This window comes from Cariama cristata, unplaced genomic scaffold (genome assembly GCF_000690535.1).
Source record: "Cariama cristata isolate BGI_N322 unplaced genomic scaffold, ASM69053v1 scaffold18066, whole genome shotgun sequence".
Lineage (NCBI taxonomy): Eukaryota > Metazoa > Chordata > Aves > Cariamiformes > Cariamidae > Cariama > Cariama cristata.
The window spans coordinates 545-16,579 of record NW_009623988.1 but is presented as its reverse complement, the minus strand read 5'-3'; the positions used below and the strand labels follow the sequence as shown (position 1 = coordinate 16,579).

General features: G+C 35.4%; 1 protein-coding gene across 1 annotated transcript; it reads right to left on the bottom strand.

Moving 5' to 3' along the window:
• Positions 1-908: 908 nt before the first annotated feature.
• Positions 909-15,048, bottom strand: LOC104157073 (ankyrin repeat domain-containing protein 32-like; the record flags this gene model as incomplete). Its single annotated transcript, XM_009702996.1, has 8 exons — positions 14,910-15,048; positions 14,175-14,418; positions 12,367-12,529; positions 8,544-8,675; positions 7,045-7,101; positions 3,156-3,314; positions 2,419-2,585; positions 909-1,028 (listed from the first exon to the last, which is right to left on the bottom strand). Coding segments are annotated over exons 1-8 (1,181 nt in total), but the record flags the coding sequence as incomplete, so codon positions are not given.
• Positions 15,049-16,035: the final 987 nt, after the last annotated feature.

Genomic DNA, 16,035 nt, shown 5'->3' with positions numbered 1-16,035 from the left:
GAGCAGGGGCAGAGGGTGAGTAGTCCTCCTCTGAGGAGGAAGGAGTGCAGAGACAAGGGGTGATCAACTCATCCCAAATCTCATTCCCCGTCCCCCAGCGCTGCTGAGGGAGAGGAGGGAGAGAATTCGGGAGTGAAGCTGAGCCTAGGAAGAAGGGAAGGGTAAGAGGAAGGTGTATTTAAGATTTGGTTTTATTTCTCATTATCCTGCTCTGATTTTGATCGCTATAAATTAAATTAATTTTTCTGAGTGGAGTCTGTTCTGCCTATGATGGTAATTGGTGAGTGATCTCAACGGTAAATGGTGAGTGATCTCTCCCCGTCCTTATCTTGACCCAGGAGCCTTTTGTAATATTTTGTCTCCCCTGTCCAGCTGAGGAGGGCAGTGATGGAGCTGCTTTGGTGGGCATCTGGCCTCTACTTAGGGTCAACCCACCAGACTTTACTATGTAAAGGCAGAGCGAAAGCAAGACTTTTTTTATATTCCATAAATTAAGGAAAGACAATTGTCTCCCTAACGAAAGATAACTGTTAACTGAATTAAAAAAAACAAAACCCAACAGTATGTTCAAAATGCTTGTCTACCTTAAAGAATGAATACTGAAGCATGGCAAAGCTAAAAATAAAACTTTATGAGCAAAATTAAATGCTTACTGAAACTTGTAATATAGTGAAATACTAGACTGGGAAAGGTTAGAGCCCTTAAAACATGATTAGAAGAAAACTGACACAAATTACAATAAATAAACTAAGAACTGAGAAATATAAAAGGAAATGCTGAACTGCCATCTCTGTAGAACAGGATCTTATTAGGGACATACAAAAATCAGGATATAACCTGCTGGAGATACAGAAATGCATGTGAAATTGTGAAAAAGAAGTAAGAAAATATTATCCTATAAAACCTACCTTTTTGTCAGAAACTCTACTTCAGCTTTTATTAAATCAAAGAAAAACTTCAATAAAGTTTTGTGAACTACCCTCTGCTCATCTTCTCTCCCTGAAACTGGGACTGCATGACAAATGGTTCTGCAACAAAGACAAGATCTGAAAAATAAACACCGAAAAATCCATTTGTATGACAGAAATCATAGTCCAATCTATCAGTGAGAAAGTCAGCTTTGACTTTTGACAATTTTGACAAGGAAAATACCTTGCTCCCCAGCAACATTCATCATTTTAAAGTTAACTTTTCTGATTCTAAAGCTGTATTTTCCAAAAAAAAGAAACATGTTTGTGACTGGGGCTTTGAGTTGTAGATGAATATGTTGTATCAGATTGTAAACTAAGTAATTCAACCGTTTTTAATTTTTCTGTCTCTACTTGAGGTACTGTACAATTACTGAATTTAACAGAACTTCTTTAAAATCCTTTAATTACAAGGTAGTCTTGTAATCTTGTATAGCCATTGTAACATCCTACAAACCTTAGTTTAGATAACAGTTCACATATACTATTTTGACAGGACTACAGTTTGTGATCAAGTCGAATGGTTGTCTAACATGATGGAGATAATTTTGAAGTAAAGTATGAACACATTTATTTGGCTAGCATTTTGAGTACTGGAACCACCATGTATACAACTGCTGGGTATTCACATTCTGCCACTAAGTACTAAAAGATAAAATACTTTATCTAAAAGATAAATTCACTTCCATTCCATATGATACGTTCCTAATAAAAACTACTAAATGTCCAATTACAGTGATTCAAGTACAGTGATTCAATACCCTTCAAGAGTATAGACATGCTTACAATCATACACATTCATTTATCTGTAATCACCATTGTATCGAAATATTTAAATGTGACTTAGGATTTTATGACAGTAATAAGAGGTACAGTTTCTCTTCCAAATGAATGGAAAAATTAATTTCTACTGATGTAAATTACAAAAACATGAGTTCTCAAGCATAGACCAACTACCCAAACAGCTCCTAGGTACTGAGTCTTGTATGTATAGATGTATAGGATATAATCAGACTTTCTGAACAAGATGGTAAAGTTTATGATTAAAACCAAAATACAATATGAAGCTTCATGTTTGGTAAGATAAGACTAGAATTTGCTTTGTAACTGCAGATATATATGTGTGCATGTATGTATATACATACACACAAGAATAGCAATAGTACATAATTATTATAATTCATGGAAAGCTTAAAAAAGAAACAATTTTTAAAAAGAAAACGTAGAGTTTTTCCTTTCCCAAAAAAAACCCCTCTGCCCATGACCTAACACTTACTGAAACATAAAGTGAAAGGTCCAAATCTCAGTTACAATTCTAGACCTTCACATAGCTTACCTTGTTCTGGTGAAATGCAACTTTGACACAATAGAATTCCAACCCTTCTTCCCCATCCTTGAGTTTGGAGTAATGTAATAACTATTGCATCCAACACCTTACTGACTTTCTTACCTTACAAGGACCTCTACCAAGGACCATGTGCCTTTATTACATATAGGACACTGAAGAAGATCCAAATAATACTTTAACATAGACGGTGACTTCCAAGGAGGATCACGTTGGAGAACAAGGTACAAAACGTGATGAAGTTTAGCACAAAATACTGCATCGGTATTTCCCTGTAACAAAATGAGAAAATAATAGTGGCTTCATACTGGCCAAAGATTCATAATCACTAAGTGTTTATGTATTTTCTTCACTCTCTACAATCCCAAGTGACCAAATTTAATCAGTGAAGTAACATGCAATTTAATGCGTATCTACAGGCAGCAAAATTCAGTTTATAAACAAAAGGAAGGAAACAAGGAGAGCTTGCTCTACTATGATATTCCAGGTGAATGCATCGCTGCTTAGAACAAATCTTCTTCTCAATTTAGCTCTCTACCTGTGGCCTACTAGGTTAAAAAAAAAAAAAAGTCACACAAGTGCTGTTTCTAAAAGCAACAAAAAAAATTCTGGACCAATTCTTCCACAGTATTTAGAGAACTACATTCATACAGCTTGTAAATATATAATAATTTAAAAAAATCCTTAAGTATTAAATTCTTCCATTTTTGACACAAACACATTGATGAATACAGAGTGAAGGGTGAATACATCACTAAAAACACTAAATACAATGTCAGCAGCAAAGATCCTAACACTTTCACTTCTTGAATATTTGTAATACTTTACTCTTCATCTCTCACCAATAGGATATATTCTAGAAGAGAATGAAGCAGTTGCACAGGAGGCGTCGAGTACTTCTGAACAGCAGTAAGTTCCATGATTACATCAGGAAATAAATACTCTTCCACTAATCCCGCAAGTATAGACCATGTGCCTCTGGACAGGTCAGTACTTTTAACCTAGAAATGAGATATCTTTGTAAGTAAAAGAACAGCTTAATAAAAAACCCCAAACTTAGAAGAAATAACAGGAAATCTCTTAAGTAAAATGTTGGTAGTATAATAAACAGGGAGAAGATTATAAATTAAACCAGAAATATTACTTATTGCCTGATCCAATAAGCTGCTGTCATCTAGAAAGGCCTTCACTCTTACTGAACTGGGTTTTCATTGAAAAGACAGGTTTCAGAATGTGCTTCTCTTCTTAGAAGATCTGAATACATCTACCCTTTTAAAAAACAAACTACAATTCACACACTCAGTAACTTGTCTATAATTTATTCTAGCAAGGTACACAAAGGAGTGTCAATACTTCCAAAAGTGCAGAGTGCATCCCACGGTATATGGCTGGCACAGTAAGATAATTAGTACCACTGAACTGCTAAAAAAAATTAGAGAAAAATGTAAAATCATGAAATACATCATTTATGAGTACGCATTATAAAACCATAAACCATGTAACTGTTTTATCTCCCTAGTTCTTCTATTCCCATATAGCATTTCAGAGAAGCAGCTAATGCTAGATAGCACAGGTATTGATCCCAGTGGATTTCAAAACTCTGAAGATCTTCTTAATGGCACAGGGCTTCCTTCTTATTCTCTGCCACTCATGACAGCAAAACACTTAACTTTGCGAGCTTTCAGAGGACCCAGAAGGATCTAATGGCTTTCATGAAATGCTGTATCTGCCCTGCAATTTCCCTGTTACTGTCTGTACTCTCAGCTTTCCAAACCTCTATTTTCACAGATTAATGATACCAAAGAGAAGCTATGGAAGATCTCAGCTACACTGCTATTCACATCTTTCCTCTAGTCCAGGTTCAAGCCAAAGCTAAGATGCACAAACCAGTTGCAACCATATTGCTAACTGAAGCACAGCTTCCCTCTGATAACTTCTGTTTTGAAATCCAGGTATTTTGTTTGACCACGCAGCCCAAGGCTCTGGTAAATTAAAAGAAACTGGGACAGGGAGTCACAACATAGAGAAGTAGAGTCAGGAAGATCACTGATCAGACAGCTGGGAATCAGACAGTTAGATAAATTTATTGTTGCTTTAGTCCCTGACAACTTGTACTTTATAATCTCTGCCAAAAAACTTGGCTTCTAATGTACATTAGATAAAGCTACTCAAGACATTCTACCAATTGTTTTAAAATTAGTTTAAAATTTAAATTAACACAGACTTTGAGTCCAATTGTGGTTTTGAGGTCTATGCAGTACACTGCCATTTGCGAGATAGTTTCCAAAAATGTTTCAGTAATGACCTAAAAACATTAAGAGCTCAGGCCAAACCTGAAAAAACTTCTGAAAGAAATTATGATCATAGTTAAATCTCAGCTAAAGTCTTAGTGAATGAGCTCCATCTTAGCATTAGTTTCTCTACAAATGTTTCATTTCTCAAGATTCCTAATGTATGCCGTTGTTACATTAACAATAAATAAAGCTGCTCATCTAGACAATTTTCTTTTAATCAAGTCTTTGTGCATCTGGCATTTGAAACTCACATTTATTTCAATTTTCTCATTCATATACGCACTATTAAAATCTTCACGTTATTTCCTTTGGAAATAATGGTTGCATTCATACTTTTGTAATGTTAATTATATGCAAACAGCACATGTAAAGAGCAACCATAAACTGTTTAATGGCAGTCAAAGAACTCCTCTGTTGCCTGGATTTAAGATGTGTGAAGATGACTCAGTATATTGTTCACATACAAGCATGCTACCAGCATCCGTCTTTTTATCTCTTGAAAATTCTGGTACTAGAAGAAACAGCAACATAGATGCATTATTTGGAAAGTATACTAAAACAAAGCTGTTTTGGAGAGTGTGAGGCCTTTTTCATTACATTCAAGATAAGGAGGAACTAGAGAACTGGTTTTCAGCATATTTGTAAAGGGTAAGGAAGGATGACAGAAAACTGAGGTGACAAAAGTTTTTTCAGTATCAGGAGACACCTATTTGTAGGGTCTTAATGTTAAGTAAGCTGTACAACGCTGCACTGGCTCACATTCTAGCTGACGAAGAACTAGCAGTTCCTTATGAAGCACTGCTGGTACAACCATTACAAATTTGAGTAGAAACTAATGAAAAATGGAAGTCCACAGACAATAGGTTGCATTTTATATAGCATAATATGGAAGAGAAGCTGACAAAAAGAGAAATTAATATTTTAGGGAGGATGATAGATACAGAACACTTAGTTGAGTTAAGCCTTCCTAGCAGATGCAAACTGAGATGACTGACTACAATATGTACTTCTAATCTGTTAATTTAGTTTGTAGGTTTTATTTCACTTCGCTAGTATTACTGGAAGTTTATTGGAGTTATTTTCAAAAGCCATAAATATACTGCCTATGAAAGTCTCATATCAGATGCAAAGGCTAGCAATGGGTATTCCACAAAGCAATAAAAGACAGTGGTAGGTCATGCATAAGAAAAGTATTAGAATTAGGCTTAAAATTTCCAAACAAAAAATTGTATTATCAAGAGTACAGAATAACAATTTCAGCTTACACATGTTAAGAAAGCTAAGGGTTTTTTTCCCATAAATTCAATAAACATTAACATTAGATTCAATGCAAATCTGTTCTGCAATAGAAATGCATACAGCATTAACGGTAGCGTTGGATGATGACAAAGGCATTTTAGTGCTCATGTTTTAAAAATGTTTTTCTCCTCCCTTCCTTATTGTGTCAATACAAAGAAATCAGATAAGAAGAGATTTCTGTGAAGCCTGAGAGCATATTTTGTCAGACTGAGACCTCGTTTATTTATCAAGTAACTATTTATGTAGTACGGCTCAAAGGTACCAAATCTTCAGCTACTGAGAAACAGAGGAAGCTAATAGATATCTTTAAGTGTTTCCCATTTTAACTTTTAAACAACACAAGTTACCATCTAAAGTACAGTAGCTCATAGGTACTACATATAATGCTTTTTAAGTGCTAAGAGGTAAAGTTTCAACATTATTTAAAGATTTATTCTTAGTACTATAGATAGAAAAGTGAAAATTTTGAAAGTATTTATTTACCGAAGATATAACAGGGACTTAATAAAACCTGTTGCTGACCTGTAACTGATTTATGGCATATATTTGCCTTAATGAGAAGAAAAACGAGAAATTAACTAAATAGTACTAAGAAAGAAATTAAGTCAGAGTAATTATGAAAACGGGACTGGAAAACATGTATTCTATTTGCAATCTGCACTTCAGTAGACTCTGAAACCCGCATGATGATGTTTAAGACTTACGCTGTAACTACTGTTTATTTCTACAGTGAGTCAACCTCTAGCTAAAGTCTGTCCCTACTAGCAAAAACAGGTGAGCACTGCAAAAAGTTGTGTTTACTTTCTCTTTATTGCTACTGCATAAATACAGTGTTTGAATAATTTAAGATGATCTAAATCACATTAGGGCATCCTTGCTTCTTTCTTCTAACATTAACAGGATTAAAGAATTTCTTTGTAAGAAAGGGGACAGTACTGATAGTGTTGTAAGAATGAACAACATTCAACAGTATTCCAGTGATGCTCTTTAACTCTTCAATAATTTTATTAGAGTTTTGGATAAAATAAATATTTTAAAATGTTTCTTCGATAGCTACTTTCACAATGAAAGTATGTTCGCCTAACTTCACAGAAAAAAAATCATATATGCAACAAGCCCTCTTTGTGAGAATCCTTACCTCTGGATTGCATTTGATCAGCTTTCTGTCTTTCTGAGCAAACCTGTGCTTAACAGCCTGTAAAACAGGATAAAGTCAACCTACACACTGGATACCAATAAACATATTCATTAAATACTGTACAAAACTCCCAAAATGGCAGATTTCGTTAACATAGTTCAAGCAAAACATTCAACATAGCTATCTATTTATATTTATCCTTTTAATATTTGGATGGCAAAATTATGAAATAGAGGATTAGCAACCCAAAAGGAAAATAATACAGGCAATTTTTCTCCCCATTTTTCCTGTTATTCTCCGCTTCTTGTTTATGCAGTTGCAATGTAAGGACAGTTCTATTTCACTTGGTCCAATTAACTATATTAAAAAATATTAAGTGTTTTCAGTTTTTCTAAGGCAAAATGCAAACTTCGCATCCCTCTTGCAAGTTACCTATAATGTGAAGATATGGCAGTTGGTGCAAAAATGTATTACTACTATTGCTGTTCAGTTATGGCCTAGTGTTACAATCTTACTAATACATGTCACCAAAAAAGTCTTTTAGAAGGGATTGTCTTTACGATTATGATTACTCCACCTGCACATAACTACGTAATAGCTTGAGGGAAAGATAATCTGATAATAAGTGCATTTGTTGTGTGTAGTATACAGAAAAGTCAACAACACATCTATTTTTTAAAGGTCTGGAGGGTATAGTCTTGATAAAACGTCACTGATGAAAGATGCAGCATTTGAAGGTGTACAGATTGAAGCAGCATGAGTCTTCTATTTGTTAATCTTGTGTTTAAACATTGTGTACATTGAAGACTTAAAAATTCTACTTCTTTTGTTACTAAGAACTTAAATTAATATACATAGAGGACCTAATTTTGCAGTTACAAAATCATACAGAGCTTCATGTAAGCAAGCTCCTACAAAAATACTTACATGCTATTATCTGCATCACTGTAACTTACAGAGATAATATATCCTAACTCAAGCAGTTGTTTCTCTAGATACAAAATAGTGTTTTTAATTACTAATGTAGCACGTTTATCAGAATTAGATATGTTACTGCATTAAAACAGCGGAGTGCATTTAGCTCTATTTTTCACTTGTAATAAAAAAACATTCATGTGAATCAACAAAGTACTTGCTCTACGATATGATTAGTTTTGAAAACGTGTTAGTGTAATTCAGCTAGTAAGAGGAGTCATAGAAAGCCTGTAATCCAAAGAGATTTTGTTGAACAATATTAGCTACTACTTATCTCATAAATTACACCAAGTTTTCAAGTAGTCCACCATGTCTTCCACACACCCATGCCTACCAATTACCACTACTAAATTATATTTTAACTAATGGTAGATGTAGTAAATATGGGATTATTAAACATTGCAGGTTAAAAGGCATTATTACTATTTCAAAATATGTTAAAATATCTACTATAATGAAAGACAAATTTAATAATATACATTATACGTCTTATGCTAAGACAGCATTAACTGATTGTTACTTACTGCAGCAAAATACATATGTTTTATAACAGCATCTTTCATTTCAGCAAGCTGCAGGTTAGACATGATTTGGTCTGTTTCTTGTGTAGCCAGGAAATAGCTCATTTGGATATCTTCAGTATTTTGTATTTCATTCTGTGCACAGCAAAAAAACACCATTTTATTTCAGTTTCAAAGCTAATGCTCTAAACCAGCTTTTATGCGCCATTTCTATATATTCTATTGTGAACCCTTGTGTGCATATGTAATTGTTTAAGGGTCTACATCATGTGCCAGATAAACAGCTGGTGGTTTAGAAACAAACCACTGATGTTGTAGGAAGCTATAGCATAGGAATTATCAATGTAAGCTTCCCCACAATTACTTTTCCTAACTGATTTTAACTCTGACCCAATCCCCGTGGCTGAAACAAGAGCTGCGTTTCCATAATGGATTCTCTCTTTGGACTTTTCAAAAACTAAAAAAAAAAGCCCACACCTTTTCAATTAGTCAAAAATGTAGTAAGTATTTTTAAAGACATTTTTTCATCAATTTGACTATGACCATGCATTCATTTTACAAAGGCCACTACAATGAAATCTTTTCAGTTCTTGCCTATAAGCCTGAACTAAACTAGTAACATAAAATTTAAAAGTTTGTTCATTCGTTTGTTTTTTAATAATTTATTCTCTAAGTCCACCTATCATTTCCAGCTATTTCTTCAGCACAGGGAATGAGGAAGTGTTTCTCAAACTGGTTTCCAACTCATTCTGAAAAAACTCTCAGCAAAGCCACAAGATAATTTTTGTTAGTAAAAATTAACTACAAAAAAATATTTAAAAGTTATTTCAGGATAGGAAAACAATACATTTCAGTAAGAGTTTCCATGTATGCTCTTCATCAAAGACACACAAAGAATAAAATACCATCTTTGTCTTAGGCAAATGCACATGTAACTACAAAACCAGCCCCTGCAAGTGTGACAAGCTAAGAACGTAGATACAGATGAAGCGTTCCCCTTGGTCACAGTACTGACAGCCATTTTTTAGTGGGAGCAGGTGTGGCAGGCTTCCCGTAGCTTGCCGTCCAATTCAAACACCTAAATCTGGAAGGTGAATCAAGTATGGGAAACGTGGGAAATAACAGTAGGCAAAAAACCCACAGTAGTACGCAAGGACAAGATGCAAGTCATGATCAATTTACACCTTTAAGTCTTCAAGATAAAGTTTAAAACACCACACATTTCATCTTGTTTTCAGATTTACCCTTAAATTTATCATTCATACCAGAAGTACTTGGCCTGGGCATAACTATATTTCTAAACAAATCTTGAGTTTGTTGCATGTTACAGAAGAGAATTAAGTATCTCTGGTAACTTGAAAAGAGCTCTGAATAGCTTTTGATGAGCCAGGGATAAGCGAACTCTGATGCATTAAATAGTCTTTACTTCATGTGGCACTTTCTGCACATTATTTTCAACGTGCTTATAAAAATACTTACAGTCAAACAATTTACAGTACCATCTTGGCAAAATTTTATGAATTCCCGCATGCATCCAATAAAGGATTTAAAGTCCCTGCTTAAATTTAAGTATCAGACTAGCTCCCTAAAATCATGCATGTGTTTTAATATCTTGAACCAATAAATTTGACACCTTGTAAGATCAGAACATTAAAGATAATCCCACAGACTATTTTAACATTAGAGTTATGAGGTTGAGATTATAAGAACAGATACTGAAATACAAAGATGAAGTAAAGACTTGGCTCAAAAAAATCACAGCAAGAATACTCTGAATGTCAGTGCAGTTTCACTGAAAGAAAAAAAATAATAGTGTTTTGGTGAATTCAGTATGTGGACATATATGTGGGTGTTTAGGGGAGGAAGGGGGGTACTTATTTTTGCTGGAAGTAGCAGTCAAATAGCAGGACTACAAATTTACAAAGTTGGAATGTTCTAATGAATTATGTGCCAAGTACTTCAGGGAGGGAGAGAAAACAGCATGTCCGTAACATTCTTTGGTAAAGCCTAATACATTTGGACAAGTGCTGTGATTTGATTGCCTATGTTTTATTCTTTTCCTTTTAAGAGACTAGGAGTCTTGGCAGTTTTCCGAGTTCTTTAGATGCATTTAAATAGAAAGCTAATGCTCTCTTGGCCTCTGAGGTGAGTTACTTTAATGAAATCTAAAAAAAAAAAAGATACATGCAAGTTAATGGACTGGTTAAGATGGAAACCCGTTATCACACCTGGGAGGAATTCAGGGTGCATAGCGAGAAACACTTTATTCTCACAGAGATCAATAAAAGGTGAGGTAGCCATAAAAACTTGACACTCATTCCTCTATTAAATGTAAATGTCTATCTTAGCTGAAAAGTGTAACAGGGAACAGTTTCCCCGAACAAGTTTCATTAAGAGGGTAAGCACCACACTGAGATCCCATGTGGATGCATTTTATTCAGGGTGTAAACATTAAGACCTTTCAACCCTCTTCTCACCCTTTTGTAACAGCTTTACCGCTCATTAAAACGGGAAGAGCAAAGTATATACTTTGATGTGAAGAATCCAAAGGATTTTCAAATGAAGTAGGCTACCCCTAGTAACAAACACAGTTTTAGATCCTACTTGCTTGCAAAGGTAGTATTTTCGATTAGCAGTTGACTAAAATCATCCCACAGTCTGAAGAACTACCAGACTAAAAGAATCTTCTGAGGCCTTTGAGTAGTTCCAGGTCAAAATACCAAGAAATTCTGAATAGTGCATCTGGTAAGCAAACTGACTCATGAGGCACCTCGCTCGCTCTCAAGAGAAACCGTAAGAAAAAAATTCTAATTTTAGTGAATTCCACACATACAAGGGAATTCACTGAACAGTGACATGTCCCCTCATAGCTCAGATGGAAAGATGCAAGAGAAACATACTGGTTTTCTTGCTCTGCCTTATCTTTTGCATCACTGTAAATTTAACTTCTGATCCACTTTTGGAGCTGAATGGTAACCCTAACACTCTGAACCATTTGATACAGCACTGTGTGCTTCATCTGGCTTAGCCATTCCAAAAAAACCCCTAACTCTCCGTCTCTCTGGAATGATGACTTTCGAGTGTGGCTTCTCTTTTCAAATAAGGTCCATCCAAGACTTAGTGGATCTGATGATGTACTGTCTCATGTTCTAGTTTAGTCAACAGAAGAAAGCTATTACAGGGATTTTGGAGAATCCTTTTCCACCAATAAAGAAATATAGAGCTTACATTCTCAAGAATTTAACACTTTTGATTACTAAAAGAGAAAGAAGTTTTGTCATGAATGGTGACAAGTTTTCTAAAAATGGAAAGAGACAAAGCTGAATCTAGTCTTCGCATACGTGAGCATCACTTGATTTGAGCTGTAAGGATTTACTAACATTTTCTGAAACACGGACATGCCCAGATGGCTTTTGAACATTGCCAAGGATGGAGACTCCGCAGTCTCTTTGGGCAACCTGTTCCAGTGCTCCATCACCCGTGCAGTGAAAAACAAAAGCGTTTCCTGAGTTTCAGACAGAACCTCCTGTGCTTCAGTTTGTGCCTGTTGCCTCTTGTTCTGTCACGGGGCACCACTCACATCAGCCTGGCTGTCTTCTTTGCACCCTCTCTTCAGGTATTTATACACATTCATGAGTCCTCCCTCTCTTGGATAAACAGTCCCAGAATTAGAAAGTTGTGTTACCTTTAATCAAATTACAAAACACTCAGGCTGATCATGTTCTCCTTTATTATTAATGCCTTATTATTTGCAGTAATCAGTAAACCCGACATAAATTGTTAAAAATGAAAATCTAATTTTAGATACAGTTTTTAATTTACTTACCCCTAGAAGGTAATCTCCAAGATACTGCAAATGGTAGTATGGAGCTTCAGAGAGACATTTTTGGTTTTGCATAGCAAAACTTTTATTATTCATGAATATATGAGTTATATGGCGCTCTGCATTTTGAGGTGAACATATGGTTGCCTTTCCAGCTTGAAGAACTCTGAATAAACATATTTGGAAACATGTATTTACAGCATTATATTAATACTGCCTAAAGCTACATTATCATCCACAAACTACAAGCATGCAAGTGCAAGAGGATAAGGGTTCTAGATGTATGGCACTGCCCAGCCTTCATTCGGAGGATAAAAGGGCACTTAACCTTCAGAAAAGGAAAGGGTCCACTTAACAAGACATCCTTCTCTTCATAATTTAACACTACTAATTAAAATCTACATATACCTCCTACATATCGGATAGGAAGCTTTACCTGTGCACTTTCTCAAAGATCAAATTTGGTGACAGCAGTATAATTTACTGCATTATGTTCCCCAAAATGACAATGGTCTTCCAATTAAGTCTTGCAATAAATTAAGCGGTTTACCAAAAACAGAACACTGTTTTTCTTAACTGCAACACGGTATTTGCATAAAGGACATACACTTTTTTTACTTCATTTTGGAGTCATTTATACCATTTAGTGCTGTCCAGCATCATACACAAAAACCAGACTAGTTTGTCTTTGGGACACTATTACATGTAAGAGTTTCCCCAGGGACAATTTCCAGAGTTGTACTGCTGCAACTATTCTTATCTCTTAGAAAAGATGCCAGACAAAAAAAAAAAATGGTGGAAGAAAGACGGTCTTTTGACATGCTGGATCTATGTTTTATTTTTCATAATCCAGGTATGTAAAAAGAAAATTATGCTGGTCTCACACACTTACCCATCCAACAGCTAGGCACTAAAGGTAGGAAAAGCATACAAGGGGGAAAAAAGGTAGAGTGTTGTAAATACTAGAGAAAAATCAAACTTTCCCCAAAGCTACAGTGGTCTTTATGACTAAAACCAGTACTTGCTGGAAACAAAAAATATCTACCTTTCAGTGTTTTCTGACCGAATAAAAGGATCCCCAGGTTTGCGTATGGGGAACAGTCTGGAAAAAGAGAGTACTTAATATGCTCTGTTTGCAATCAATGTAGTATTTAAATTATGGAATCCAAATGAGTAGGAAGAGTATGGAGGAAAAAAAAAGCAGTCTCAAAATTCCCGCACTTCAGTTGTTTTCCTTTTCTCTGCTTTTCCTTAAACTATTGTCCTTTCCCTTCTGAACTATCCGTATTTAGATCATATCAGAAACATCTATTACAGTACAAATTAGGTTTTCAGAACTACAAGAAGCTGTTGCACAGATGCGACACAAAAACTGATCTGGTCAGTCATAGCGCGGCCCAGATCTGTAAGACATAGTTCACTGCTGGCTCAGGTCACTCACCCAAGTGAAATAATGTTTCCTGTTCCAGTTACTATTCAAATGTAACATCCACACAAAATAAATGTAAGCCTATATGTTTTGCCTCATGAAGAGAGTTTCTGCAAGTAGTTTACTTAAGATGCAAACATATGCGAATGCATGTTATTTTTGATACTATACCAAAGGAAGGCAAGAAAAGCAGTGATGTTAAAGATTTAAAGTCATTTTATCATAAAAACTACGGAAGTATGTCAATGAAAACAATTCAGAGTTTGAAGAGCTGGAGGTTGTTATGGACCAAATTAACTGGGATGGAAGAAAAAAAATGCGTTCAACCATACAATAAGCATTCTATCATTCATTATTTAAGCTTTAAAACATATCCTCTTACCTTCTAATAGACGCCATTCGTTTATCACCTTCCTTAACAGGGAGGACAACCTTCCATCTGTGGAAGGCCCCTGGAGTACTGGAGTATGTCAGTTCTTCGCGCCATCTTTTAGGTGCAGATTGCATTTGAGGTGAATAATGGGTGTCTTTTTCAATTTCATATCCCCATTCGTACGTTGTTTCATCAAGCCATCTGCCACTTTCAGCACTATTAATTATGTACTCCTTAGTTAGTATCCACTTTCCTAAAAAGCAAATGAACTGTCAACCACAAAAGATTTTTCGTGCAGACAAATGGCAATCAGCTGAAGATCTAATACAAAATTCACTTCAACCTTTCTTGTGCAAATAAAAGCTGGAATCGTAAGTACCCTTTTAAAAACTTCTTCCTACTACAAGACTTCTCCTCTTCACACTTTAGAATCGGGAATCTCACAATGCCATTGAAAGTGATCGTTTTGTTTTCTTTTAATGATGAAGTACCTTTTTACCCTTTGTAGATAAAACATTTGTCTATTTCCTCAAAAATCTGCAAATGGAATTTTTCAGCTTCCCAGATTTTGTTCCTATGACTTCCACAGAACCTTGCTTAACCCTTTATCTTTAATATCATTTGACACTTTTACAAATGTACTAAAATGTAGTAAAATGAAGACATATTTTACCACCAATGATTAAAGAGAGGAACGAAGGTTTTAGCATGTAAGTAGTTTCTTTTATATATTCTTAATATCACTCGCACTGCAAGCATAGCGAATACCAATATTAGGGGGATACAGTTTTAGACTTTCGTCTTTCCCCTTTCTTCTTTTTACACCCTTTTCTCTCATCCCTTGGCTCCACCTCCTCCGCCTCTCCTCTTTCATCTTCCGCATGTATGCTTTTGATACTGTATGTAATGATCTTCCCCTTTTTCTCTCTCTCTCTCTTCTTACAGGTTCAGGTCAAGAGCCGTGGTTAGTACCCTGCTCCTGTATTGAAACACTACCTACAGAAGATACTGTAAGAGAAATTGACTTGAATTGTGTGAACCTAATTGGTTTCACAGAACAGCAGGGTTGACTGGCAAAATGTCTCAGTGCAGGAGCACAGATGGTACTTCTACATAACCTAGCATAGGTACCAGTAGACTTATGACTGGAAAAGGTATGCTGTGTGCAACCTGTACGTTAAAATCACTTTCATTTCAAAGTTTCCATCTCAAAACTTCTGTCACGTAGGAAGTCCACGAAGACTGGGATCCTTGTTAGTATTTCTGTTCACCTCTACGGAGTTCTAAACGGGTTTAAACACGACCTTTTACACAAGCTTTGGAAAAAATGCAGTAGGAACGAACACACTCTCTCTGCCAGCAAGGGCAAGAGCAATGATTATGCAAAAATAGCACCCCTTCCAGGATTAAAAAGTACTAGATGGTATTGGGGAAGATTTGCAAGGACAGAAACATGACAGAGTTTTGCATTGCCATGTGGACACTATATCATTTCCACTTGGTTCAGGAAAACATCTCCAGATGCTTTAAATCCTGAAAAGTAAGAAAATCTTAACTCAAAGGTTTATAATAGTTAAAATGAAGTGCTATGCCACAAATCTGTCTGCATTTTAATGTTGTTTCCCTCATGGAAACTTTCCATTTCCTTCCTTTTTGATTAGAGTGCGAGCAGAATTTTACATTAGTACAAGGAATCATACGTATATTTATATACACACACCCCTCCGCCCCCCCTACATTCTAGCAGCGACAGATGATTGAAAATGCCTACTAATATAGTATGTAAGGACAAATACGAAATCAAGAAATTTAAATGTATCTTTAAAGTCAAATCTGTGTTTAGGTATTTCTGTCTGTTGTCTCTTAAATT